This window comes from Saimiri boliviensis, chromosome 5, assembly GCF_048565385.1.
Source record: "Saimiri boliviensis isolate mSaiBol1 chromosome 5, mSaiBol1.pri, whole genome shotgun sequence".
NCBI lineage: Eukaryota > Metazoa > Chordata > Mammalia > Primates > Cebidae > Saimiri > Saimiri boliviensis.
This window is the reverse complement of record NC_133453.1, coordinates 69,385,314-69,411,268: the sequence shown is the minus strand read 5'-3', so window position 1 is coordinate 69,411,268 and position 25,955 is coordinate 69,385,314. Positions and strand designations below refer to the sequence as shown.

Sequence of the window (25,955 nt, the reverse complement as noted above, 5' to 3'; positions counted from 1 at the left end):
ATGGTGTATATGTACCACATTTTCCCTATCCAGTCTATCATCGTTGGGCATTTGGGTTGGTTCCAGGTCTTTGCTATTGTAAACAGTGCTGCAATGAACATTCGTGTGCATGTGTCCTTGTAGTAGAATGATTTATAATCCTTTGGATATATACCCAGTAATGGGATTGCTGGGTCAAATGGGATTTCTATTTTTAGGTCCTTGAGGAATCGCCACACTGTCTTCCACAATGGTTGAATTAATTTACATTCCCACCAACAGTGTAAAAGTGTTCCTATTTCTCCACATCCTCTCCAGCATCTGTTGTTTCCCGATTTTTTAATGATCGCCATTCTAACTGGTGTGAGATGGTATCTCAATGTGGTTTTGATTTGCATTTCTCTGATGACCAGTGATGATGAGCATTTTTTCATATGTTTGTTGGCCTCCCGTATGTCTTCTTTTGTAAAGTATCTGTTCATATCCTTTGCCCATTTTTGAATGGGCTTGTTTGTTTTTTTCTTGTAGATCTGCTTTAGTTCTTTGTAAATTCTGGATATCAGCCCCTTGTCAGATGGGTAGACCGCAAAAATTTTTTCCCATTCTGTTGGTTGCCGATTCACTCTACTGACTGTTTCTTTTGCCGTGCAGAAGCTGTGGAGTTTGATTAGGTCCCATTTGTCTATTTTGGCTTTTGTTGCCATTGCTTTTGGCGTTTTGGTCATGAAGTCCTTGCCTACACCTATGTCCTGAATGGTTTTGCCTAGATTTTCTTGTAAGGTTTTTATGGTATTAGGTCTGATGTTTAAGTCTTTAATCCATCTGGAGTTAATTTTGGTGTAAGGTGTCAGGAAGGGGTCCTGTTTCTGCTTTCTGCACATGGCTAGCCAGTTTTCCCAACACCATTTATTAAACATGGAATCCTTTCCCCATTGCTTGTTTTTGTCAGGTTTGTCGAAGATCAGATGGTTGTGGGTATGTTGTATTTCCTCTGAGGCCTCTGTTCTGTTCCATTGGTCTATATCTCTGTTTTGGTACCAGTACCATGCTATTTTGATTACTGTAGCCTTGTAGTATAGTTTGAAGTCCGGTAGTGTGATGCCTCCAGCTTTGTTCTTTTTGCTTAGAATTGACTTGGCTATGCGGGCTCTCTTTTGGTTCCATATGAAGTTTAAGGTGTTTTTTCCCAGTTCTGTGAAGAAGGTCATTGGTAGCTTGATGGGAATAGCGTTGAATCTGTAAATTACTTTGGGCAGTATGGCCATTTTCACGATGTTGATTCTTCCTAACCATGAACATGGAATGTTTTTCCATCTGTTTGTGTCCTCTCTTATTTCGTTGAGCAATGGCTTGTAGTTCTCCTTGAAGAGGTCCTTTACGTTCCTTGTTAGTTGTATTCCTAGGTACTTTATTCTCTTTGTAGCAATTGTGAATGGCAGTTCGTTCTTGATTTGGCTCTCTTGAAGTCTATTACTGGTGTATAGGAATGCTTGTGATTTTTGCACGTTGATTTTGTATCCTGAGACTTTGCTGAAGTTGTTTATCAGTTTCAGGAGATTTTGGGCTGAGATGATGGGGTCTTCCAGATATACAATCATGTCATCTGCAAATAGAGACAATTTGATTTCCTCCTTTCCAATTTGGATACCCTTTATTTCTTTTTCTTGCCTGATTGCTCTGGCTAGAACTTCCAGTACTATATTGAATAGGAGTGGTGAGAGAGGGCATCCTTGTCTAGTGCCAGATTTCAAAGGGAATGCTTCCAGTTTTTGCCCATTCAGTATGATATTGGCTGTTGGTTTGTCGTAAATAGCTTTTATTGTTTTGAGATACGTTCCGTCAATACCTAGTTTATTGAGGGTTTTTAGCATAAAGGGCTGTTGAATTTTGTCAAAAGCCTTCTCTGCATCAATCGAGATAATCATGTGGTTTTTGTCTTTGGTTCTGTTTATGTGGTGGATTACGTTTATGGACTTGCGTATGTTGAACCAGCCTTGCATCCCCGGGATGAATCCTACTTGATCATGGTGGAAGAGCTTTTTGATATGTTGTTGCAATAGGTTTGCCAGTATTTTATTGAAGATTTTTACATCTATGTTCATCATGGATATTGGCCTGAAGTTTTCTTGTTGAGTCTCTGCCGGGTTTTGGTATCAGTATGATGTTTGTCTCGTAAAATGATTTGGGAAGGATTCCCTCTTTTTGGATTGTGTGGAATAGTTTCAGAAGGAATGGTATCAGCTCCTCCTTGTATGTCTGGTAGAATTCAGCTGTGAACCCATCTGGACCTGGGCTTTTTTTGGGTGGTAGGCTCTTTATTGCTGCCTCGACTTCAGACCATGTTATTGGTCTATTCAGGGTTTCGGCTTCTTCCAGGTTTAGGCTTGGGAGGTTGCAGGTGTCCAGGAATTTATCCATTTCTTCCAGGTTTACTAGTTTATGTGCATAGAGTTGTTTGTAATAATCTCTGATGATGGTTTGGATTTCTGTGGAATCTGTGGTGATATCCCCTTTATCGTTTTTTATTGCATCAATTTGGTTATTCTCTCTTTTCTTTTTTATTAATCTGGCTAGTGGTCTGTCTATTTTGTTGATCTTTTCAAAGAACCAGCTCCTGGATTTATTGATTTTTTGAAGAGTTTTTTTGTGTCTCTATTTCCTTCAGTTCTGCTCTGATCTTAGTTATTTCCTGTCTTCTGCTAGGTTTTGAGTTTTTTTGATCTTGCTCCTCTAGCTCTTTCAATTTTGATGATAGGGTGTCAATTTTAGATCTCTCCTTTCTTCTCATGTGGGCACTCATTGCTATATATTTTCCTCTAGAGACTGCTTTAAATGTGTCCCAGAGATTCTGGTATGTTGTGTCTTCGTTCTCATTGGTTTTGAAGAACATCTTTATTTCTGCCTTCATTTCATTGTTTATCCAGTCAACATTCAAGAGCAAGTTGTTCAGTTTCCATGAAGCTGTGCGGTTCTGAGTTAGTTTCTGCATTCTGAGTTCTAACTCGATTGCACTGTGGTCTGAGAGACTGTTTGTTATGATTTCCGTTCTTTTGCATTTGCTGAGGAGTGATTTATTGCCAATTATGTGGTCAATTTTAGAGTAGGTGTGATGTGGTGCTGAGAAGAATGTATATTCTGTGGATTTGGGGTGGAGAGTTCTGTAAATGTCTATTAGGTTTGCTTGTTCCAGGTCTGTATTCAGGTCCTCGATATCCTTGTTGATTTTCTGTCTGGTCGATCTGTTTAATATTGACAATGGGGTGTTAAAGTCTCCCACTATTATTGTGTGGGAGTCTAAGTCTCTTTGTAAGTCATTAAGAACTTGCCTTATGTATCTGGGTGCTCCTGTATTGGGTGCGTATATATTTAGGATCGTTAGCTCTTCTTGTTGCAGTGATCCTTTTACCATTATGTAATGTCCTTCTTTGTCTCTTTTGATCTTTGTTGCTTTAAAGTCTATTTTATCAGAGATGAGAATAGCTACTCCTGCCTTTTTTTGCTCTCCATTTGCTTGGTAGATCTTCCTCCATCCCTTTATTTTGAGCCTTTGTGTATCCTTGCATGTAAGATGGGTTTCCTGGATACAGAACACTGATGGGTTTTGGCTTTTTATCCAATTTGCCAGTCTGTGTCTTTTGATTGGGGCATTTAGTCCATTTACATTTAGGGATAGTATTGTTATGTGTGAATTTGATGCTGTCATTTTGATGCTACCTCGCTGTTTTGTTGGTTAGTTGATGCAGATTCTTGATTGTGTTGATGCTTTTTTACCATTTGGTGTGTTTTTGGAGTGGCTGGTACTGGTTGTTCCTTTATATGTGTAGAGCCTCTTTCAGGAGTTCTTGTAGAGCAGGTTTGGTGGTGATGAAATCTCTGAGTGCCTGCTTGTTCACAAAGGATTTTATTTTTCCTTCACTTATGAAGCTTAGTTTGGCTGGATAGGAGATTCTGGGTTGAAAGTTCTTTTCTTTTAGGATGTTGAATATTGGCCCCCAATCTCTTCTGGCTTGTAGGGTTTCTGCTGAGAGATCTGCTGTGAGTCTAATGGGCTTCCCTTTGTGGGTAACCCGACCTTTCTCTCTGGCTGCCCTTAGCATTTTCTCTTTCATTTCAACCCTGGTGAATCTGATGATTATGTGCCTTGGGGTTGCTCTTCTTGAGGAATATCTTTGTGGTGTTCTCTGTATTTCCTGGATTTGAATATTGGTCTGCCTTGCTAGGTTAGGGAAGTTTTCCTGGATAATATCCTGAAGAATATTTTCCAGCTTGGATTCATTCTCTTCATCACATTCAGGTACACCTATCAGACATAGATTAGGTCTTTTCACATAGTCCCACATTTCTTGAAGGTTTTGTTCATTCCTTTTTGCGCTTTTCTCTCTGTTCTTGCCTTCTCTTTTTATTTCATTGAGTTGATCTTCAACCTCTGATATCCTTTCTTCTGCTTGGTCAATTCGGCTGTTGAAGCTTGTGCATGCTTCACGAAGTTCTTGTGTTGCATTTTTCAGCTCCATCAATTCATTTATACTCCTCTCTATGCTGTCCATTCTCGTCAGCAGTTCGTCCAATCTTTTTTCAAGGTTCCTATTTTCTTTGCGTGCGGTTAGAACATGTTCTTTTAGCTCATTGTAGTTTCTTACTACCCACCTTCTGAAGTCTGATTCTGTCATTTCATCACCCTCCTTCTCTATCCGGTCTGGTTCCCTTGCTGGTGAGGAGTTGTGATCCCTTTTAGGAGGAGAGGTGTTCTTGTTTCGGGAGTTTTCATCCTTTTTGCGCTGGGTTCTTCCCATTTTTGTGGGTTTATCCACCTGTTGTCTGTCTCTGTCCCAGGGAGTTGGAGCTTTATGAGTTTCCCTTGCACTACTGCCTTTTTTGATTTTTATTTCAGGTCGGACCCGCCCAGCTAGCAGCACGCCTAGCCACTGCGGGCTCCCAGGGGCTTTGCTGAGCTGCTGTGGGCTCCGCCCAGCTGCCCTGAGCTCTTCCCTGTAGTCCTTTTTATAAGGGCGTAGTTAGAACTGTCTCGGCAATGGTGGCCCCGCCTCTGTTATGGTGGACTCTCTCTGTTGTGGCAGGTTGCCTCGGCAACGGCAGCCTGCCTCCCTAGCGGTGGAGAGTCTCAGTAATGGCGGAAGCCCCTCCCCCACCGAGCCGGACCGTCCCGGTTCAGCTGTGCTCGGTTTGGAGGGCTCAACCCAGAGGGTTTCCAATTACTGTTTTTGTTTTCGTTGTTGCTGGGGGTGGAGGGGTGGGACCAACGGAGCCTGATCACCTGGCTCCCTGACTCAGAGTCTTTTCTTTTAAGTTGAATGACCCCGCTTTCCGGTCGCTTGTTGAAAAGGCGCCGGGATCTCCCGTGCTGCGACTCACGGAGTCGGCTCGAACTGCGGCGCCGGCTCCTGGCGGATTTTTTGCCTAGGAATCTCCTGGCCTGACTCGCTATTGCAGATGAGTGGGGAACTCTGCCGTCTCAGGGCTCTGCTCGCCAGCTAAGAGGGCTCCCAGACCAGTGGCTTTTGTACGGAGAACCGCAGCAACAGGGCGTGGTCACAGCAGCGGCGCGGGCAGAATCAGCCCCACGGGGGCCAAAACAGCCGCACCGGCTGGGACTGCGACGCTGGCGACCCCTCTGCCTGGGTATCTCCTGGTCTGTGGGCAATAAGAGTTCGTCTGGAAATGCGGCGTCCACTCACCCTCTGCACTTTCACTGGGAGCTGAAGTCCTGAGCTGTTCTTAGGCGGCCATCTTCCCAGCATTTCCCCCCATTCTTCAGATTCTATTCTTATGCTGCACCCATTTTTCTGGACTTGATGGTACAGACTTGCCCTCATTCCCACCCTACTTGATCCATGGACTTGGGCACCAGTTTCCCCTTTACCTGATCCCTGGAACCCTAGGCCAGGCCTGCTCTCCATAACCTGCCCCTCCACTGCCACACCAAAGCCAAACTCCTGGAACCAGTCCAAGCCAAGACTTTCCCTCTAAGCTCCAACTCGCAAACTCTGAGAATCCAGCCTTGGCAGCCAGCATGCTTACAGACTCATAAAATGAAACAAGTAAGAAATCTAGGAAAAACAATATAAACTTTACTGGAATTTGAAAACATCTTCCGAGTTTTATTTTACTAAAACTACAATGCCTTACTCTCGATTTAATAGGATGTTTTTTGCTATTTATACATTTGCTAAGAAACAGATAAATCTATGTCCCTATTAAATCTATGTCTGTATTCCTCAGAGCTTTGGGAATACTCAATCCAAGTGTCTTTTAGTTGGAGATCTGTAATTCTGGCACTAAATGAGGAATTCGTCAGCAAAAATCGATAATAGATGCTATTTTCAAGTAGGACACTAGATGGAGCATATGAATTTAAAGGAAATTAAGATCTATAGTTGCTAATGACACAAATCACTTAACTCAGGAAAATTGAAAAAATTAAACCAAATTTATTTTTATTAACTTCAACTAAAAAATAGGGAAACATAAAACAACATAACACTTTTTATAAGCTTATGCAAAGTCTAGGATAATGTTTTTAAAGGTGATTAAAAATTGAAATAAATAATGTTTTTTTTTTTCTTCAATAGACTCTCCAAACCCCATAGCCAGAGGAGGAAAGCTAAGCAGGCAGCAGTTTCCAAAGAATGCTAGTTGGGGAAGGCAGAAATAGTGCTACACACATATATATGTGTATATATGTATATATTTTTTCTGGTTGGGAACATGAAGTGGCCTTTGTCCGCTTAGTAGTAGAGATGTCCTACATCTACATCAACTTCTAGATTGCCTGCTTCACTTTTAGGAGCAAATATTCCTAAAGAACTTGATTTCCTGGAAGCAAGGAAAGAGGCCACACATTGCTAATATTAGCAGTTAAAATTTTTAAAAGGTTATTTTTTGTTAATACAATATTATTGGGGAAGATTTTTAAAAATAAGAATCAAGCTCAAATTTACAGACATCTGCATGATTCTTGAAACTTAAATCTGTGAGACCGATTGGCATAGCATACAATCTGCTTCCAGCTGAGAAGATACCAATTTTGATCCTAGTGATATTGCACTGTGCATATTCACACTGAAAATTAAAACTTTCTACTAGACTGCATCTATTTGTGAGATTGCAAGTAAGGTTTTGTCAGTGCTTCCATTTTTAATTGGCTTATAAAAATGTCATCCAATGTGAAGCTCGGCTTTCCTGTTTGCAGTTCAGGCTGCCATTAAGTCCAGGTCAGGAGTTATTGAAGGAAAAAAAACCCTGGAAAACTCACCATTGGTTCAGTAGTATTTTGAATTCTGACTTCCTTCCCTAATCTACCTGTTACAATTTCCTTCTCAGCATCTTGAGATAGCTGCTCCATGCATTCTGTCCAGGGTATTTAGTTGTCTCCAATGAGGAGATGAGTGGAGAGTGCTTACTCCATCTTGACCAGAACCAGATCTGAGGCAATTTTTTAATTCTTGATTTTCTTTGTCAAACGATGTGCAGAATAAACTCTGACTTAGCTTATTTTATGCAATTATAAGATATAAATGTAGGAAGGAGATAACTAGCTGAATTTCTTATGGTAACTTAATTATTTCATGAAAATGTGGTATGATATTTTATTTTTTGATGAACATCAAGCAAAATTATTCTTTGGTTTTATGTGAGGGGGATTTTGGTCAGAAATATGTATCCTCCTGCTGTGTTATTTAGCAAAATGGTTAGCTAGAGGCAGGCAGCAGCTCTGAGTTTTAGTAAAAACGTGTATTACGAGCCAATTTGGTTTTTCTTTGCCATCACCAATATGTAGACAGAGAAATAATTCTGTTCAATAATTTTAAAGTGCTTAGGTTATAAATTTGATTTGATTAAATAAAAATTAAGCTTCATTGGACTTTGGACCTTTATATTAATTAGCAGCGAAACTGGTTCTAGAACTGAAGATAATTAATAGCACGCTTCAAATATCCTATTTTCAAATCTATCAGTGATGGAGACTGAAAAGTAAGATTTACTTTAATAGACTGGAAAGAGAAAAATCAGTTTTATAAGCCCATTTTGATTAACTTATAAACTGAAGACTCAATATGCAGTGCTGATAAGCATGCCTCTTCCTTTTTACCTACTTTTGTGAAATGCACACCAAAGAGTAGGGTGTACATCAAGGTTCCATGACTTCTAACTGGTACTTACCATAAAACTTGCCATCAGCACCACCTTCTAGGATCTAGCTGGATAGAATTGTGTTGGTGGGTGATATCCTCTTAAGCTGTGATGATGGGCATAAAAGTGACAGAGAAGAACCAAGAAGTCATGCTTCTGTGCTAGTGAATTTACAGTATGTAGGAGGACAGTTTACGTATGATTTTGTTTAGTCAGTGATATTTGGAGTAATGTGTGTAGTTATGCAAATTGTTGATTCCACATTTTAACAAGGATGTAAGAATAGTTAGTCCATGTTTTCGACTTTATTGCATTTTTATATCCATGACTGTATGTGCTTTCACAGCAACCTGTGAGATAGATCAGTTGTGAGTAATTCTATTTTTTTTTTTTTTTGAGACAGAGTGTCGTTTTTGTTGCCCAGCCTGGCGTGCAATGGCGCAATCTAGGTTCAAGCGATTCTCCTGCCTCAGCCTCTTGAGTAGCTAGGATTACAGGCGTGTGCCACCATACCCGGCTAATTTTGTATTTTTAGTGGAGACGGAGTTTCTCCATGTTAGTCAGGCTAGTCTCAAATTCACGACCTCAGGTCGTCCACCCGCCTCAGCCTCCCAAAGTGCTGGGATTATAGGCATAAGCCACTGTGCCCAGCCTAGTGATTCTATTTATAGATGAAGAAAAGTGACAGATTCTTAGCATTTTCATTAAAAGATTTAAAAAAAAGAAGAAGAAAACTGAGATACTGGTTGTTAAGGGATTTGCTGAGTATCTCATACCATATTGCTAGCAACTCTGAAACTAGGGCCCAGAGCTCTTCTAGCCAGTGCTTTCCCCCTAAACCACATTGAGGAGTGGTGAGTTTATGAAATGAATTATGGGAAGTCCTACTTTGCCCTTGAATTAGTTTTAAACATTAAAGAACTATATTTTAGTATACCAGAGGGGATTGTTAATATCAAACAAGATTTTTAAGTCCCTGGTGAACAGTGCCCTCCAGGAGAAAAACCCACATATTTACACAAAAAGATGTATATACAGCTTTAGTATATATAGTACATATATATAGTGCTGCATTGTTACTAGTAGCAAAAAAAAAAAAAAAAAAAAAAAAAAAAAAAAAAAGGAATCAGCCTAAATGTTGATCAACGTAGGACCAAATAGGCCGGGTGCAGTGGCTTATGCCTGTAATCCCAACATTTTGAGAGGCCCAGGTGGCAGGATCACTTGAAGCCAGGAGTTTAGGATTAGCCTGGACAACAAAGCAAGACCCCATTTCTACAAAAAATAATTTTTAAAAATTAGCGAGGCACAGTAGCCCACACTTCTAGTACCAGCTAGCTGAGAAGCTGAATAGGGAGGGTTGCTTGAGTCCAGGAGTTTGAGGCTGCAGTGAGCAATGACTGTGCCACTGCATTCCAGCCTATTGACAAAACAAGACCCCATCTCTAAAAATTACTAAAAAAATAAATAAAATTTAAAAAACAAACAAAAAACCCCATAGGACTGAGTAATAAGTAGGTACATATTCATAAAGTATAATACTACCCAGTGATTAAAGTGACTGAACTGGGTAGGTAGGTAAGGGTAGGTAGGTGGGTAGATAGACTTTTAAAATGTTTAATGAAAAAAGTAAGCTTGCAGGATAAAACATAAGTATGATATCATTTTTATAACTAAACATAACCTATATATTGCTCATGGGTACATATATGCATATGACCAATATTTTAAAATAGACTGGAAGGAAACCCATCAAATAGTGTCACCTCATGAGAGAGGAGTGGGATGGGACAAGAGTCACAAAGGTATTTCAAATCAGTAAGAAAAAACATAGACAATGATCACTTCTTTGGTATTTACTATATTAATCTTTGAAAATGTTACATAGGTTAAAAACTATCATAAAAGTTGAGGGTGCTGCTGATAGGTAGGGCAAGAGGACCTCAAGGCAAGTAAGGCACTCATGGCCATACCCCAGTGAGAATTCTATACCTGACACTGAGCAGAAATCAGAGCTGTTTATTCTGGAAGTGCTGTCTTTGGCATTTAGGAAAAGCAAATATATGTATTAGGTGGGCCCGTTTGGTAGCACTCCTCACACTGGCAGAAAGTAGACTTGAACTGTGGAGATCACTTTATCCCAGTAGTTCTACAGTGACAGGAAAAGCCTGGGCACCTGGACTAGACTCCTATCCCCTTCTCTGAAGTCTCTGAACATATCATGAGTTGAGATTGTGAATGAGCCATCCTTGCTGCTCACTTTCTACTATATTATTTGCTGTCTTAATGCTTAAACTCTCTTGATGAATTTCTAGGCATGAGAGGATGCATACCAGAAGACCTTATCATGTGGAAGATGCTGAAAAATACTGCCTTGAGGATGATTTGGTCAACCTAGAGGTTCTGGATGAGGTACTAATTATTTAGTAGACAATTCTCATTGAAGACGTTTGTTTCATGTGACTGGTCTTACCTTTCTATTGCAGACCATGTCCTCCTAAGGTCATTTGAAAATTTGCTTGTTTTTGTATCCATGGGGTGAAGCTCAGGGAGCTTTCAGTTGCTGTGACTCTGATCCTGTGCTGTGTTTATTTAGAGTCGCTAGAATGATGACGAGAAAAGGATTTGGATTTTTTTTCCAATAAAGTCTTTTATATTGTAGACTTAATGATGGATTATATCAGCTGAAATAATTTTCTGTTTGATAAAATATTGCAATTAACCCTTAAGAGATTGTTTGTTGTTCATAAGGAAGAGCTTCATTTAGGGAAATAGTGAAGTTAATATAGCTTGAATTTTAAATTTGAAGTCTGTGATAATTCCCATTTAAAATATGCATGTTTAATAGAGCTGATAATTGCACTGGACCTGTTCATGGTGAGTCTAACTCTGGAGACTCTTTCAATGCTTAAATCACTAAAGCATAATAACAAGTGTTCAAGTTTGTAATTCTCCCACCTAGATTTTAAGTGCAGTGCTTTGAAAAATGAACTTACCATTTCGTCTGTGCTCTATCAGTAGGAACAGCTTATTAAATAAAAATTTAAATACAACATTTTGACTGGTGGGCCTAATTCTTTTAGTATATTCCTATTTTTTTCTTCTTTCAAGGCAAATACTGGCATTGTTTTAACGAATTCAGGATCATTAGGGTCACTGTGTGATTTAAATGGACTACTTTCATCTTTTAGAGAAAGGTGTTCTTGTAAGAATAAATTTGTTGTCATTTTTAGAATCTATCCATTGATTGGAAATAATATTTACTCTCAATACCATTTATCCTTTTCTTAGGATACAATAATCCATCAGTTGCAGAAACGTTATGCAGACTTGCTAATTTACACATATGTTGGAGACATCTTAATTGCCTTAAACCCCTTCCAGAATCTGAGCATATACTCTCCACAGGTAAGGGATGTTTTAAGAGCATACGGTTCCTTAATAGGCAATTAAAACTCACAAGGGCAAATGAAAAGAAAGAAAAAGTAAGAATAAAATTATGCTATTCTAGGTGTATATACTTCAAAGTGCAGATAGCAATGCAATACAAATGGAATTTTTACATCTCGGGGGTTCCTTTTTAAAGCAAACTATAACAATAATAGTTAACTTTTATTGAGTGCTTACTGCATGTTAGACACTGGGTTACCTCACTTCTCACACCATGTGGGACAGGTACTATTGTTAAACCTAATTGGCAGACAAGGAGACTTAGCATAGAGTAAACTCCCTTGAACTAGCTCAGGAAGCCAGTAACAGAAGTGACATTTGAACTCAGGCCTGCAGACCCCACAACCTGTACCCTACTGTCTTCCTAATGCACCAAGTCCCCTAATAAGTGACAGAGTCTTGGTTTTATGGGTAATAGGGAGTGGAGTATTAGATGGTCCAGGGAAGATTTTCCTTTAATTATTTTTCCTTCAGTTTTCCAGACTTTATCATGGGGTAAAACGTGCCTCCAATCCCCCCCACATATTTGCATCAGCAGATGCCGCTTACCAGTGCATGGTTACTCTCAGCAAAGACCAGGTAGGAACTCGCCTTCCTTTCCCACAGAACCACACAGTTAAGAAAGTTCTGTCTTCCTCGTCAGCTCCTAAGTCTTCCTGAAAGCTTTTCGTTCTGGTTGCTGGTGCTGACTCAAAGAAACAGGAGATGAGATGGTAGCTCAGTGGAACTTGAGCATAGATAAAGCCATAGCATTAGGAGAATATGAAAATGCTTTTCAAGAAACATAAAACATTCACATCAAGAGCATTCGTTTTTTTCTGATAAGATGTAATAAAAAGTGTTCTAATATGAATATGATGAGAATAGTGCAAACACAACCTGATTACATGGCAACGATTGTAATAAAAACAGCATGCACAATGGCATAAGTGAAATTCTTTCCTATTAAGGTCTTAGAATTTTCATGATTCAGTCCTTTCTGTATGAAATATTGCACAGAGGTTGGCAGTGACCGTGTGCCACATCATTTAGCTGCTGAAAAATTGTGATAGATTGGGTAGAGAATGAACAAACCTTAAACTCAATGCTAAACATAAGCTCATACATTTTACCTGTCTAGCCTTCTAATTCACAGTAGTGATATGTCTAACCTTTGATCCCTCCTTTACTTTCAACAGGTATATTTTTATTTGTTTCTTTATTCTGTTTGAAATAGAAGTAGTCTAATTTGGCAAGTAATTTTTCTGAGAGTATCACTGTATGGATTTCCCAAGACCTGGGAAGTTCCAGCTTTGGGGTTTGCTGAGTAATAGATGATATTTTAACAGTGTAGTTTACAAAATGTAATACATGGATTTACTGTAGCTTAGAAACTTAGCTCCTCCAAATTCTTACCTTTCCCAGAGACTTGTAAAATGTCCCTAGATTTCATAGAGAGGAAGTAAATGGAGAGAAATACATAGTTTTTAAGTTCAGAAATTGTCTTACTGTGTTGTCTTTTATGATAACACTTCTGACACCAAATGTTGTATTTTTTCCAACACCAACCAATTCTCCGACACCAACTGGGTGCCCAACAATTGAATTCAATTCTGACACTGCTTGGAGTTAGCACAAACTCCACAGATTAACCAATTAGGGCCACAAATCTGTTTTCACTTTGGATTCCAGCTGCAAACGGAGTACCTAGGCTTCTCACACTTCTGCCCAGCCGAATATCAGTCCAGGGGTTCTTGTGACTCCTGTTTGATAATTCACGGGGAATGACTCAAGGAACTCAGTGGAACACTTTACTTACATTTACCAGTTTATTATGAAGGGTATAACTCAGAAACAGCCAAATGGAAGAGACACATAAGGCAGGGTATATGGGGCAGGAAGGGGACATGGCACACAGAGCTTCTATGACTTTTCTGGGCACATCCCTTTCCCAGCACCTTGATGTGTTCACCAACTCAGAAGCTCTATGAATCTCATTGTTCAAGAATTTGTATCACTTAATCTCAGAATTCCCTCTTCTTTCTAGAAGTTGGGAGGTAGGGCTGAAAGTTCCCACATTCCAATCACATGTTTGATCTTTCTTTGTTGTTGTTTGTTTGTTTTGTTTTGTTTTTTGAGACATAGTTTTACTCTTGCCTGCCCCAGGCTGGAGTGCAGTGGCACGACCTTAGCTCACTGCAACCTCCACCTCCTGGGTTCCAGTGATTCTCCTACCTCAGCTTCCCGAGTAGCTGGGATTACAGGCACATGCCACCATGCTGGGATAATTTTTGTATTATTAGTAGAGGTGAGGTTTCACCATGTTGCCTAGGCTAGTCTTGAACTCCTGAACTCAAGTGATCCACCTGCTCTGGCCTCCCAAAGTGCCGGGATTATGAGCCACCATGCCCCGCACATGTTTGATCTTTCTAATGACCAGTCTGAAGCTGTCTAGGGGCGCCGCCTTGAACCACCTTGTTAGGAATAAACTGAGGTATGGTTGAAAGGGACGCCTTGTGAATAACAAAAGATACTTTTACCACTCATCAAAATGCCAAAGGTTTTAGGAGCTCAGTGCCAGGAACCAGGGACAAAGAGCCAATATATAGTTTTTATTATACCACATCCACTAATTTCCTTTATACACAAAAAGCTCCTAGAAATGAATGATAAAAAGATCAACAATACAATAAAAAGTGGCCAAACAGTATGGACAGGTCACATAAAAGAAAAGCCTCTTAAGCATATGGAAAGAAGCCTCATTCATAATTTTTAAAATGCGGAATAAAACTGCCCTGAGATGCCATATTTTTTAACCCATCAGATTAGTCAAAAATCAACATCTTCTGTTGGTGAGGCTGCAGGAGAACAGGCACTTTCGTATATTGGTATAATCCCTAGGAAAACAATTTAGTAATATCTATCAAATTTACAAACGTATTTATCTTTTGATCCAACATCCCCATTTCTAGGAATTTCTCCTGCAGATGAACTTGCATAAAAATATAATGACTTATGTATAAGGTTATTCATTGCAATATTGTTTATAATTACAAAGAAAAAACTCAAATATCCATCAATATTGTACTAGTTTTAAACAGATTATGGTACATCTGTACAATGGAACAACAAGTAGCTATGCAAAAGGTTGAAGAAGGTGTCTATGTACTGAAATAGGAAGATTCCTAAGAGATTTCTCAGCGAAAAATTAAGGTGTACAGTAGTAGATGTTACATGAAGCACATGAGTCGTTTCTGTGCTATAAATTATTCACCTGACACTCCATTTTCTGTGCCAGTGCATCGTCATCAGTGGAGAGAGTGGCTCTGGGAAGACAGAAAGTGCCCACCTGATTGTTCAACATTTGACTTTCTTGGGAAAGGTATTGACTAACCCGCTTTATGTATCATGGCTAGAACTTCCTACATACTGCATATTTTATAGATGATAGAAATACTGGGTTTTTCTTTATTAGGGCTTACATAAAGACATTCCATCTTGGTTATGTTTGCCTCCTGATAGCAAGGCCTGTTAAGATGTCAGCATGCTATCCTTCTTTCACATAGGGAGGAAATTAATGCCAGCACAAATTTACTAGAACATCGGCAATTAATTTTCATGTTTTCAGTGTAATAGAAACATTCATCCATTAAGTAGTAAAAGTGGTTAAGCACTAGAAACAGGCTCAGAGAAAGCTACTGTAGTAATTAAAGGGATGGAAAACAAAAGTCTTTGAGCAGAAGTTGAGGGAAATGAAAATTTTCAGCTTGGTGAACTCAATATTGAAAGAATGACTTCAAAAATTGTCCAGTAGTTACTTACACTCTGAATTAGTGTACTAGGTGACTAAGAATGTGTGGAATTTTTATAGATAAGGTTTATTGAATATTATGATAAATGCCAGAAAGGTTACGGGATCTATCTAAAAATCTTTCTAAACTGGTTACGCATTTTATCTGTCAAGGATTTTAAATGAAATATGGCTGCAGTTTTAAAACTGCTGTCCTAATCTAGCCAAATCTGATTCATACGCAGATTTGGGGAGTTGCTCATATGCGAAAATGATGATGGTGGTTGATGCTAACTTCTCCCAAATAGAACTCTTTGTAAAAAGACAATGTGAATTTTGGTGGGCAAGGGATGGGTGCCTGGCAACTTTGCTGGAGTAGTGTTTCTGGAGTCCCTTTCTGACTGTTCTCTGTTTGGCACAGGCCAATAATCAGACCTTGAGAGAGAAAATCCTACAAGTCAACTCCTTGGTGGAAGCCTTTGGGAATGCATGTACTGCCATCAATGACAACTCGAGCCGTTTTGGAAAATATCTGGAAATGATGTTTACACCAACTGGAGTTGTGATGGGGGCAAGAATCTCTGAATATCTTCTTGAAAAATCCAGAGTTATAAAACAGGCAGCGTAGGTGCACTACTTTATTACTGTTTTTGCCCTGCAATAAAAACTGGGAAGCTTGGTGAATTTTAATGGTTCAGTTTTCACCCTTGTTCTTAGCATTCCCCTGCCCTCCCCAAGGGCAAAGAATTATTTAAGCAAAGGATCAGTGGTAATTTTTGACCTAAAAGAAATTAATGGAAAGAGTACAAAGGGCTGGGGTGCGTGTGCTTGTTTCTCTTGAGTTGGTTGTGTTAGGTAGAATTTAGCAGCATTGGAGACATGTTTTAAAACCCTTAGGACCCTTAAAATTGAACTTGTTCGTTAAAACAAAAAAGACACCAAGAATATTCCACAGGTTAATTTTTTCCTTAGATTGAGACAGATAGAGAAAACAATTATTCTGTTTTTAAGGGAAAGCATTTGGTAATAGACATCAATAGCACAGACTTTGAGCTAGGTTCAAATGCAGGCTCTGATACTCACTCTGTGACTTTGGACATTTCACTAACCTTCTCCGCGCCTCATCTGTGAAATGGAAATGCTACTAGTGCTGACCTTATGGTTCTGTTGTGAGGATTAACATGTTCATTTATATAAAATTAATTGAAATAATACCTAGTATGGCACATATTATCAAAATGTTAGCTACTCTTCCTATTATAATAGTAACTATAATTATAATTATTAATAATAGTAGCTATTATTATTATTTTAGGACACCAGAGTGTCCTGAAATAATAGCATGGCTCCACACTTACATACTCAGGAGCATGGCTCCACACTTACATATTCAAGCATTATTAAATCCCTGCTGTATACTAGTGCTGTGCTTTGTGTTGGATTGCAAGAGTAAACTAAATGGAAAAGGTTCTTGTATTCATTGAGCTTGGAGTATGTGGTATAGGAGGAAGAAGTCGGAGACGATCACAGGCATTAAACCAGTAAACTTAAATGTAGAACAATTGCAGTAAGCACCAGGAAGCAAGTAGGTGCTATTAAGGTGAAACAAGAGAAGGGAAAGACACATAACCTAGTCTAGGGAGAAGGAGAGGCTCGCTGTGTATGGGACACTTAATCTGAGATCCCAGGATCACTAGGAGTTAGGCAACAAGGTGGGAAACAGAATAAGGAGGAAAAGTGGCAAAGATAAGACTGAGACCAGATTATGCAGGGCTTTGGAACCAGGATGAGGATTTCAAACTTTATTCTAAGGACTATAGGAATCGGCTGAACATTTTCAAGCAGGGAAATCACCAAAACCCAACTTGCATTTTGAAATGATTATACAAGCTTCAAAGGGGAATGAATTGGAGGAGATCTAAGGACTGTGATGACGTGATTAGGAGGCTGTTGCCAAATTCATGCAAGAGAGAATGCTGGCCTGGACTAAGGTGGAGGCAGTGGAGATGAAGAGGAGGTGGGGAGTCTGAGAGATGTTGTGCAAGTAGATATTACAGGCTTCGTTCTGGGTTGAGAACCCAAGCATCTTCCTCTATCATGTACTTGGAGTTTCCTCACACAATAGAGGCTGGCATGAACGTAAAACAAATGAAAGATAGAGTGAGAATCATTTACACTTCCCTGTGATGTTTTGATTAATTTTTATGAGGTCCCCTGCTTCTGTATCACCAGCTTAGGATGGTTTTGAAATTTAGGGAGCTACATCTGACAGAATGGAAACCATAGTGTTCTGTGTTCAAATGTAAAGTGGTCTTTTACAAAGATAATGTAAGGAGAGCTCTAGGTCACTTGATGTGATATGTTGCTTATTGGTGTAAATATTCATATACCTTACTTTCCTTATATGCAACATGGGCATATTGTCAACCTCACAAGGCTGTTATGAGAATTAAATGAGATGAAGAGAGGATGGGGCCTGTGCCAGTCCTGTTCATCTAACTACTGGGGTTCTACCTGCTTTTGGGCACACTGTAGGGTTCCTGTGTGGCTGGGTATGGTCTTATGACTGGTTCTGGCAAGTGGGCATTTAATGGCAACCCTCCAGAGTCTGGCAAAGTATAAGATGGGGACTGCTCTGCCAGCCACAGCCCATCAGTGACTGCAGTGAGCACAGCCCCACTGCTGACCTCCCATGGACATGTACTCTGAGCAAGAACTAAACCTTTGTTCAGTTAAGCTGCTAGTATCTTGGGATGTTTAGTACTGTAACAAAACCTAGCCAATCTTGACAGATAAAGGGATGAAAATCAAACTGAATTCAGGCTAGGGATGCATGTTGGCAGGAAAAGTTTGGAAGAATTGAGAATTAGATGGATCTGTAGAGAAACTGAAGGAAGGTAAGACTAAGATGGGCCAGCCAAAGCCTGCACGTGTAACAGAGGTTAAAGAACAAGCGATATTCATCTCAGGACTTTCAGTTTCTGTCTCAGTTAAGGGTGCCACCACCACTAGATGCTTAAGCTAGAAATCTAGGAGGCAGACTCCAGGTTTCTTTCTCTCACCATTCTCTTTCAGTCTATTAGGATGTTCTTTTGGTTGTTTCTCCAGAATATATATAATATTTACTCTTATTCTTGTTCTCCGTCACCACTACCATTACCTTATCCAAGCTATTATGCTTTCTTGCCTGGACCCCCTCACTGATTTCCCTGTCTCCATCTTGGCTTCTTATAATGATACTCAGAGAACATGAATCCCTTTAGTCCCATGGCCCCTGGTACAGTGCCTACTGTGACTGGCAATTAATATGTTTATCTGTTGAATAGTCACCTTTTTCTGTTTAGACATATATCCTATAACATCATGCTGTATGCCTTAACTATACACATCTATTTAAAAAAAATTAAAATAGGGACTGGGCACAGTGGCTCATGCCTGTAGTCCCAGCACTTCAGGAGGCCAAGGCAGGAGGATAGCTTGTTTGAGACCAGCCTGGGCAATGTGGTGAGACTCTGTCACTACAAACACAAAAGCATTAGCAGGGCGTGGTGGTATATTTCTATAGTCCTGGCTACTTGGGAGGCTGAGGTTCAACAATTGCTTGAACCCAGAAATTTGAGGCTGCAGTGAGCTGTGATCACACCACTGCACTCCAGCCTGGACAACAGAGTGAGACACCGTCTCTTAACTAAATTTATTAGTTCAGTGAACAAGTGAATGAGAAATGGCAAGTAGAGGAATCTAGAATAGAAGGCAGGGATAAAGAATGTTACAGAAAAGCTTTGACAGGATAAACAACCAAAGGAAGATGAGGATACCCAGGAGAGGCTGAACAGGATGGGGGCCATGGCATAAAGGGGGACAAGGGAAGAAGGACGACAAGATTTGTTTCCATGGAGCTAGATTGATCAAAGAAAAGAGCTGCCAAAATCCCAAGGTATCAACAGAAGAGACTGTTCTCCTCCTGAAGAAAGAAAGGGATACGGAGAAGTGCTTTTCAATCTGGGCTAAAGGACCAGTTTTCTTTTTTTTTTTTTTAAGCTACAACCCATTGTGAACTAATACTTTTGTAAAATGCAATGAAAATTAATTATCAGAAAAATTATGCTCTTGGATGCATGGCAATGTCACTTACTATAAAATATCTAGGCATGTACTTTCCAGTTCCTTTTCTTGTTCTTTTTTTTTTTTTTTTTTTTTTTTTTTTGAGGCGGAGTTTCACTCTTGTTACCCAGGCTGGAGTGCAATGGCGCGATCTCGGCTCACCACAACCTCTGCCTCCTGGGTTCAGGCAATTCTCCTGCCTCTGTCTCCTGAGTAGCTGGGCTTACAGGCACATGCAACCATGCCCAGCTAATTTTTTGTATTTTTAGTAGAGACAGGGTTTCACCATGTTGACCAGGCTGGTCTTGATCTCTTGACCTCGTGATCCACCCGCCTTGGCCTCCCAAAGTGCTGGGATTACAGGCTTGAGCCACCGCACCCTGCCCCCTTTTCCTGTTCTAAGCTGACACCAGTCCACAGGCCATGCTCAGAGAAGTAGCATCTATCTGAAAGGATTCTAGCCAGGGCAGCCTAAAAGAGGTGGTTGGCAGTAAACCAGACTAATGAATGACATTTTGAATATATATATATATATATATATATATATATATATATATTTTTTTTTTTTTTTTTTTTTTTTTTTTTTAAGAATACCAGCTTGGGAGAGTGAAGACCCTAGTTCTAGACCAATTTCTCTCCCTAACCTGCTGTGAGACCTGCAGGCCACCTCCTGTATAGGGCTCCAGTAAAGTAGAGGATTTGGCTGTTGTCTCTAGGCTGGAATTCACTGCCTCTGAAGCAACATGTGGTACGAGCAGAAGGCAGTAGGTATTTGGGCTGCAACAGAAAGATCTCAACATATGTAACTTGACTGTTTCCTATAAATGTCCCATTCTCTAAAACCTCCTTTTGCTTCTAGTAAAGTTAAGTGTGTTTAATAATGCAAGATTTTGACAGTTACTATACTAATCCTATCACTGTTCTGTAAGTGGGATTTATAATATTTAGTTGCCTGAAAATACAAATTTGCCATGGAATAATATTTTGCACAGAAAAAAAATGGTTTAAATTACTTGAGGTAGGGAAGCCAGGATATGTTATTACTAAAGTCTCTTTTTTTTTTTTTCAGGGGAGAGAAAAATTTTCACATATTTTACTATATTTATGCTGGTCTTTATCATCAAAAGAAGCTTTCTGACTTCAGACTTCCTGAGGAAAAACCTCCTAGGTAAATGTCAGGGGGCTTGGTTGTCAATTTTTCGTGAATGTACAATTAGCAGTTGACAAACTTGGAGGTAAATGGAGCTGTTTTCCTAACTGGAAACTCACAGTCTATTTAGCTGAAGTACCCAGGATGAGGTGGCAGGAACTATCTCACCATTTTCATTGTTTAGAAAGTTCAAAAACTCAACTGCACATGATTTATTTTTTTCTCAGCCATTTGCATCATTATTCTACCACAGTATTAGACTGTAAAGGAAATAGGCTGGGTGTGGCAGCTCATGGCTGTAATCCCAGCGCTTTGGCAGGCCTAAGTGGGAGGATCACTTGAGGCCTGGAGTTTGGGACCAGTCAGGGCAACATATTGAGACCCTGTCTCTACAAAAAAATTGTCTTAATTAATTGCTCGAGAAGCTGAGGTGGGAAGTTTGCTTGAGCCTGGGAGATCGAGGCTGCAGTGAGCCAAATTTGTGCCATTGTGCTCCAGCCTGGGTGACGGAGCAAGACCCTGTCTTAAAAAAAAAAAAAAAAAAAAAAAAATTAGCTGGGAGTGGTGGCATACACTCGTAGTCCCAGCTATTTTGGGAGGCTGAGGCAGGAGGATCACTAGAGTCCAGGAGTTCAAGGCTGCAGTGAGCTATGATCACACCACTGCACCTCAGGCTGGGCAACAGAGTGAGGCCCCATCTTTAACAAACAACAAATGGAAATGCCTGTACTTTCCAAGTCAGTGCTCATTCTGTTTGGTCATACTCCGCTTCCTTTAGGTACATAGCCGATGAAACTGGAAGGGTGATGCAAGACATAACGTCCAAGGAGTCTTACAGAAGACAATTTGAAGCGATTCAGCATTGCTTCAGGATTATAGGGTTTACGGACAAAGTAAGTGATCATCAAGAGGAAACTCGAGTGGCAATATTCTTAGATGAGTATGAGTAAACATGGATATTTCTAACTTGGGTTAAGATACTTGCTTTTCAAATGCCATGTTGGTCATGTTATAAGGTCTTGCTACTCAAAGTGTGGTCCCAGGGCCAGAAACATTTTTATCACCCGAGAGCTTATTAGAAATTCAAACCCGGAGGTCTAGAATGAGTGAAGTAGAATATAAACATTTTAGGCTGGGCAGTGTGGTGGCTCACGCCTGTAATTCCAGCACTTTGGGAGGCCGAGGCAGGCAGATCACGAGTTCAGGAGTTCAAGACCAGCCTGACCAATATGGAGAAACCCCGTCTCTACTAAAAATATGAAAATTAGCCAGGTGTGGTGGTGCATGCCTGTAATCCCAGTTACTCAGGAGGCTGAGGCAGGAGAATCGCTTGAACCCAGGAGGCAGAGGTTGTAGTGAGCCAAGATTGTGCCACTGCATTCCAACCTGGGCAACAGAGCAAGGTTCCATCTCAAAAAAAAAAAAAAAAAAGAATATAAACATTTTAACAAGAAGCCCAGATGAACATGAAACTAGGAGAGCACTGTTGTAAGGACCATGTGTTGATAAATTGCTTTCATTGTCATGAATTCATTACAGATGTAATAACAAATACCAAAACAATACTGCATTTTTTTTTTTCTGATTTAGGGTTTTTCCAGCCACTAAAGTGAATTGGGAGTAGCAGTACAGGAATATGTAGATTACACCTTAGTCACATAAATATATTTATTCAAGTAGCTCATTCGGTAACAAGATAAATTAATGAAAACCCTTTCAACTTTCTTACAGTTATTTCCTTCTCCATGGTACACAGTTGCACATTATTAACTACAACTCTAAGTACTGTACTACTTTTTTTTTTTTTTTTTTTTTTTTTTTTGAGACAGAGTGTTGCTCTGTCACCCAGTCTGGAGTGCAGTGGTAGGATCTCAGTTCAGTACAACCTCCGCCTCCCGGGTTCGAGTGATTCTCCTGCTTCAGCCTCCTGAGTAGCTGGGATTACAGGTGCACACCACCACACCTGGCTAATTTTTGTATTTTCAGTAGAGATGGGGTTTCACCATGTTGGCCAGGCTGGTCTCGATCTCCTGACCTCAAGTGCTTCGCTCACCTTGGCCTCCCAAAGTGCTGGGATTACAGGCATGAGCCACCGCACCCGGCCAATACTGTACTACTCTTATCATCCTAGATACAGGCTGTCTCTATTAAATATATGCTACGGGTGACAGATAATATTTATAACCCTAGGCTCAAATATTATTCTGTGATACATTATGTCATAGTTTCTGGGCTTCATGCCATCAATTTTGCAAAATATATGGATTCTTTTGCTTTTCCAACAAAGGGGGTGAATGATTAGGAGGTAGCTGAGAGTGTTAAATCTTAAGAGATTAGATTACAAGACACTCCAGTTACCCTGGGATGGCCACTCCAGATAAAGGATTGCTTCTGTGTAATGTTTTGTGTTTGGCTAGCCCTTCCCTCCCCTGCATGGTTGATTTTAGTCATAATAGCAGCTTTTTTTCCCCCTAGCCAGCTGTTCATTTTCTCTGTTGGCCTTCCACAGACTTTAAACTGACAGACAGTGGAAAATCCCAAAGGTCAGATAAAAATATAAATATATTTTCCTTGGCTCCTTAGAAGGGAGCAATTAAACAGGTTCCAGCATTGCTAAAGGATCTTTGTGGTTATTAACTTATAGAACAGGTTTTTTTTTTTCAAAGATGCATCCCCAGAAGAGTCAAAGCATGGGAGTGATCGCAGTAGAGCAATTTAAAGTCACTGGTGTCATGTCAAAGTGCTCAGGGGCACACTTCCTTAAGAGGGTACAGGAACCATAGAAAAGTCAAGGCTAATAATCATTATTAATAGGGTTAATATTTTGTTTTGAGTACAAACATAGTCATAAAATACTGTGAAGTGATTACTCCTAGCTGAACCCTTTCATGCTTAGCGTTCCAATAATGGAACGCTAAGCATGTAGGAGTTACATACACCCTGCTGCTCAAGGTCATCACCAAGGTCTGATTGCAAAAATTCAAAAAGTTGCAACCTCAGGCATAAGTGGGTTAAAATAAAGTATATAATGGTGCTGTTTTAATAATAGCAGTGTACTGCTGATAATAATAAAACAGATGCTATCTGTTTCAGGTTAAACTGTATTAAAAACTGTTAAAATCAGTTTTAGTATAACAACACTAAAACATTAAAAACAGAAGAAATTATGTATGTTAAGTATATGTCCTCAAAGTAAGCCATCTGGGACAAAAAGTTGCAATAGAAATAAATGAATGACTGGTATGAATGAACATGAAAGAAAAAAATGTAAAAGATGGTGAGCATTTTTAATTTGTGCCTGGTCCATACTGTTAAATGAATAACCAGAATGTAATGGTGTTATATGTGTGTATTTTCACCATGTCCCATATTAATTCATACAGGAAATAAACCAATTTATATCAGCTGCAGCCTTAGAAATGAAAGGAAGAAGCTGGATCTTATCTCTCCGACTCTGAATTCTGTGGTTCTATCTCTGCAGACAACCTGTTTTGCTGAGTTAACTCAGTTCACTTTATGTTTTTAAACTCAAAGTAGTGTGACTAAATTCAGAAAGATCCAGTTGAAAGTAGTCAGGAAACAGATGCCAAATGCTAATGTAACAGAACTTTCTCTAAGTTTTTCTGGCAGACATTTCTAGATAAAGCTTAAATGAACTGGTCAAGTCAATCCAAATTATGGTTCTTCTCCTTTCTTATAATGTCACTAGTTCCCTGCAGGGTCCCTTTATTTTTTTCTCAAACCTTTACAGCAAATTTATGAGTACAGAAATTTAGTGTGGACTCACAGAATGAATTTTAATTCTGGGACACCAGCCAAAGTATCTGAAAGAACACTTGACCCTCAGTTTATTGTAAAGAAACTTCGCTGGTGGAGGAATCTTCCACTGGTGATGATGACTCCCTGTGGAAGGTTGGGGAAATCATACCTAAGACCTTATTGTGAAGATTGTGCTTTTCAACTCTTATTTCTGGAGCCAAACCGTACTATTTTTGTTTAATATTATGCTTGTCTTGCTGGTAGGAATTACAATAATACATTAAATAAATTGGGTTTTATATATGTTTATATTTAATGCTACATGAAAACTTTTTGGGCAAATGATCTATGTGAGAGTCAAAATCGGACATACACTGCAGATCCCCATTGGAGAGGTTAGGGAGAAGCCTTTGAGATTGGGGCAAAATTTCTTCCCTTTCTTCAAAATAGATTATGAATTGAGAGAGTACTGCTCTGAAGGGAGATTGAGGGATTATATGTTAAAATATGACTTGAGAGTCTTGAAGATTTCTAAGGTCTTGATGAGACAGTAGGATACACATTTGACTTTTAAGATCCAAATATTGGGAGCCTCTGCAAAGGAGGCTGAGAAGTGCTGGAACAGAGCCTGTAGGGAGGCCCTTCAGCTGGTCCTAATGCAGTGCTTAGGGAAGAACCGGTGAAAAACTGAAGAGACTTATAGAAAAGAAAGAAAGTAAAGACACTGGGAAAGGAAGTAAATTCCTAGGGATATATCAGAGAAACAACTACCTGAGATGCCTGTGAGCCAGGCCCAGGGGGATTTCCTTAGAGTAGCATCAGGGTAACAGAGAAAACTAAGTTTCCTCTCAGCTTTTAAATTAGCCTCAGCTCTATAGAGAGACTATCTACACCAGTAAAAGAAGTCTCTTAAGAGAGAAGAAGGAAATATCAGACATCCTGCAGTAGGACTTTGACGGAGAAATGCTCTTTCTTCCCCACTTTTGCTTATTGGTAGTGAATCAGTTTATACTCATCAGCACTAAATTGAGAAACCCAGTTAGAGGACTTGTTGGTCATCTTTTTTTTTTTGGAGACGGAGTTTCGCTCTTGTTACCCAGGCTGGAGTGCAATGGCGCGATCTCGGCTCACCGCAACCTCTGCCTCCTGGGTTCAGGCAATTCTCCTGCCTCAGCCTCCTGAGTAGCTGGGATTACAGGCATGCTCCACCATGCCCAGCTAATTTTTTGTATTTTTAGTAGAGACGGAGTTTCACCATGTTGACCAGGATGGTCTCGATCTCTCGACCTCGTGATCCAGCCGCCTCGGCCTCCCAAAGTGCTGGTATTACAAGCTTGAGCCACCGCGCCCGGCCAATAAAGGTCATCTTGAGTGAAGTTGTTCCATTTTATAACAGAAAGTTGGAAACTGGTAGAAATAAAAAGAGATAGCAGCATAGCAAGATTCTGTAGAAGATCGCAGAGATGCCAGGAAAGGCTCTGTAGCTGGAGATGGAGCAAGAGAAAATGGATAAGGTAAAGAAGGTGAAAAAACTTTCCATGGCTTTCTATGGGAAGAAAATAAGAAAAAATTGATCGACAAGTTTTAGGGCGG

The 25,955-nt window shown here is 39.8% G+C and overlaps 1 protein-coding gene across 3 annotated transcripts in view; it reads left to right on the top strand.

The window, feature by feature from the left end:
- The window catches only part of MYO3B (myosin IIIB), a 512,276-nt gene that overhangs the window by 216,317 nt on the left and 270,004 nt on the right, over positions 1-25,955 (top strand). For all 3 annotated transcript variants that reach the window (XM_074399494.1, XM_074399493.1, XM_010352269.3), the window contains 7 exons: positions 10,446-10,542; positions 11,422-11,538; positions 12,055-12,159; positions 14,858-14,941; positions 15,771-15,973; positions 20,523-20,621; positions 21,382-21,496. In XM_074399494.1, the coding sequence (XP_074255595.1) occupies positions 10,446-10,542; positions 11,422-11,538; positions 12,055-12,159; positions 14,858-14,941; positions 15,771-15,973; positions 20,523-20,621; positions 21,382-21,496 (820 nt within the window). The remainder of the gene's footprint in view (positions 1-10,445; positions 10,543-11,421; positions 11,539-12,054; positions 12,160-14,857; positions 14,942-15,770; positions 15,974-20,522; positions 20,622-21,381; positions 21,497-25,955) is intronic.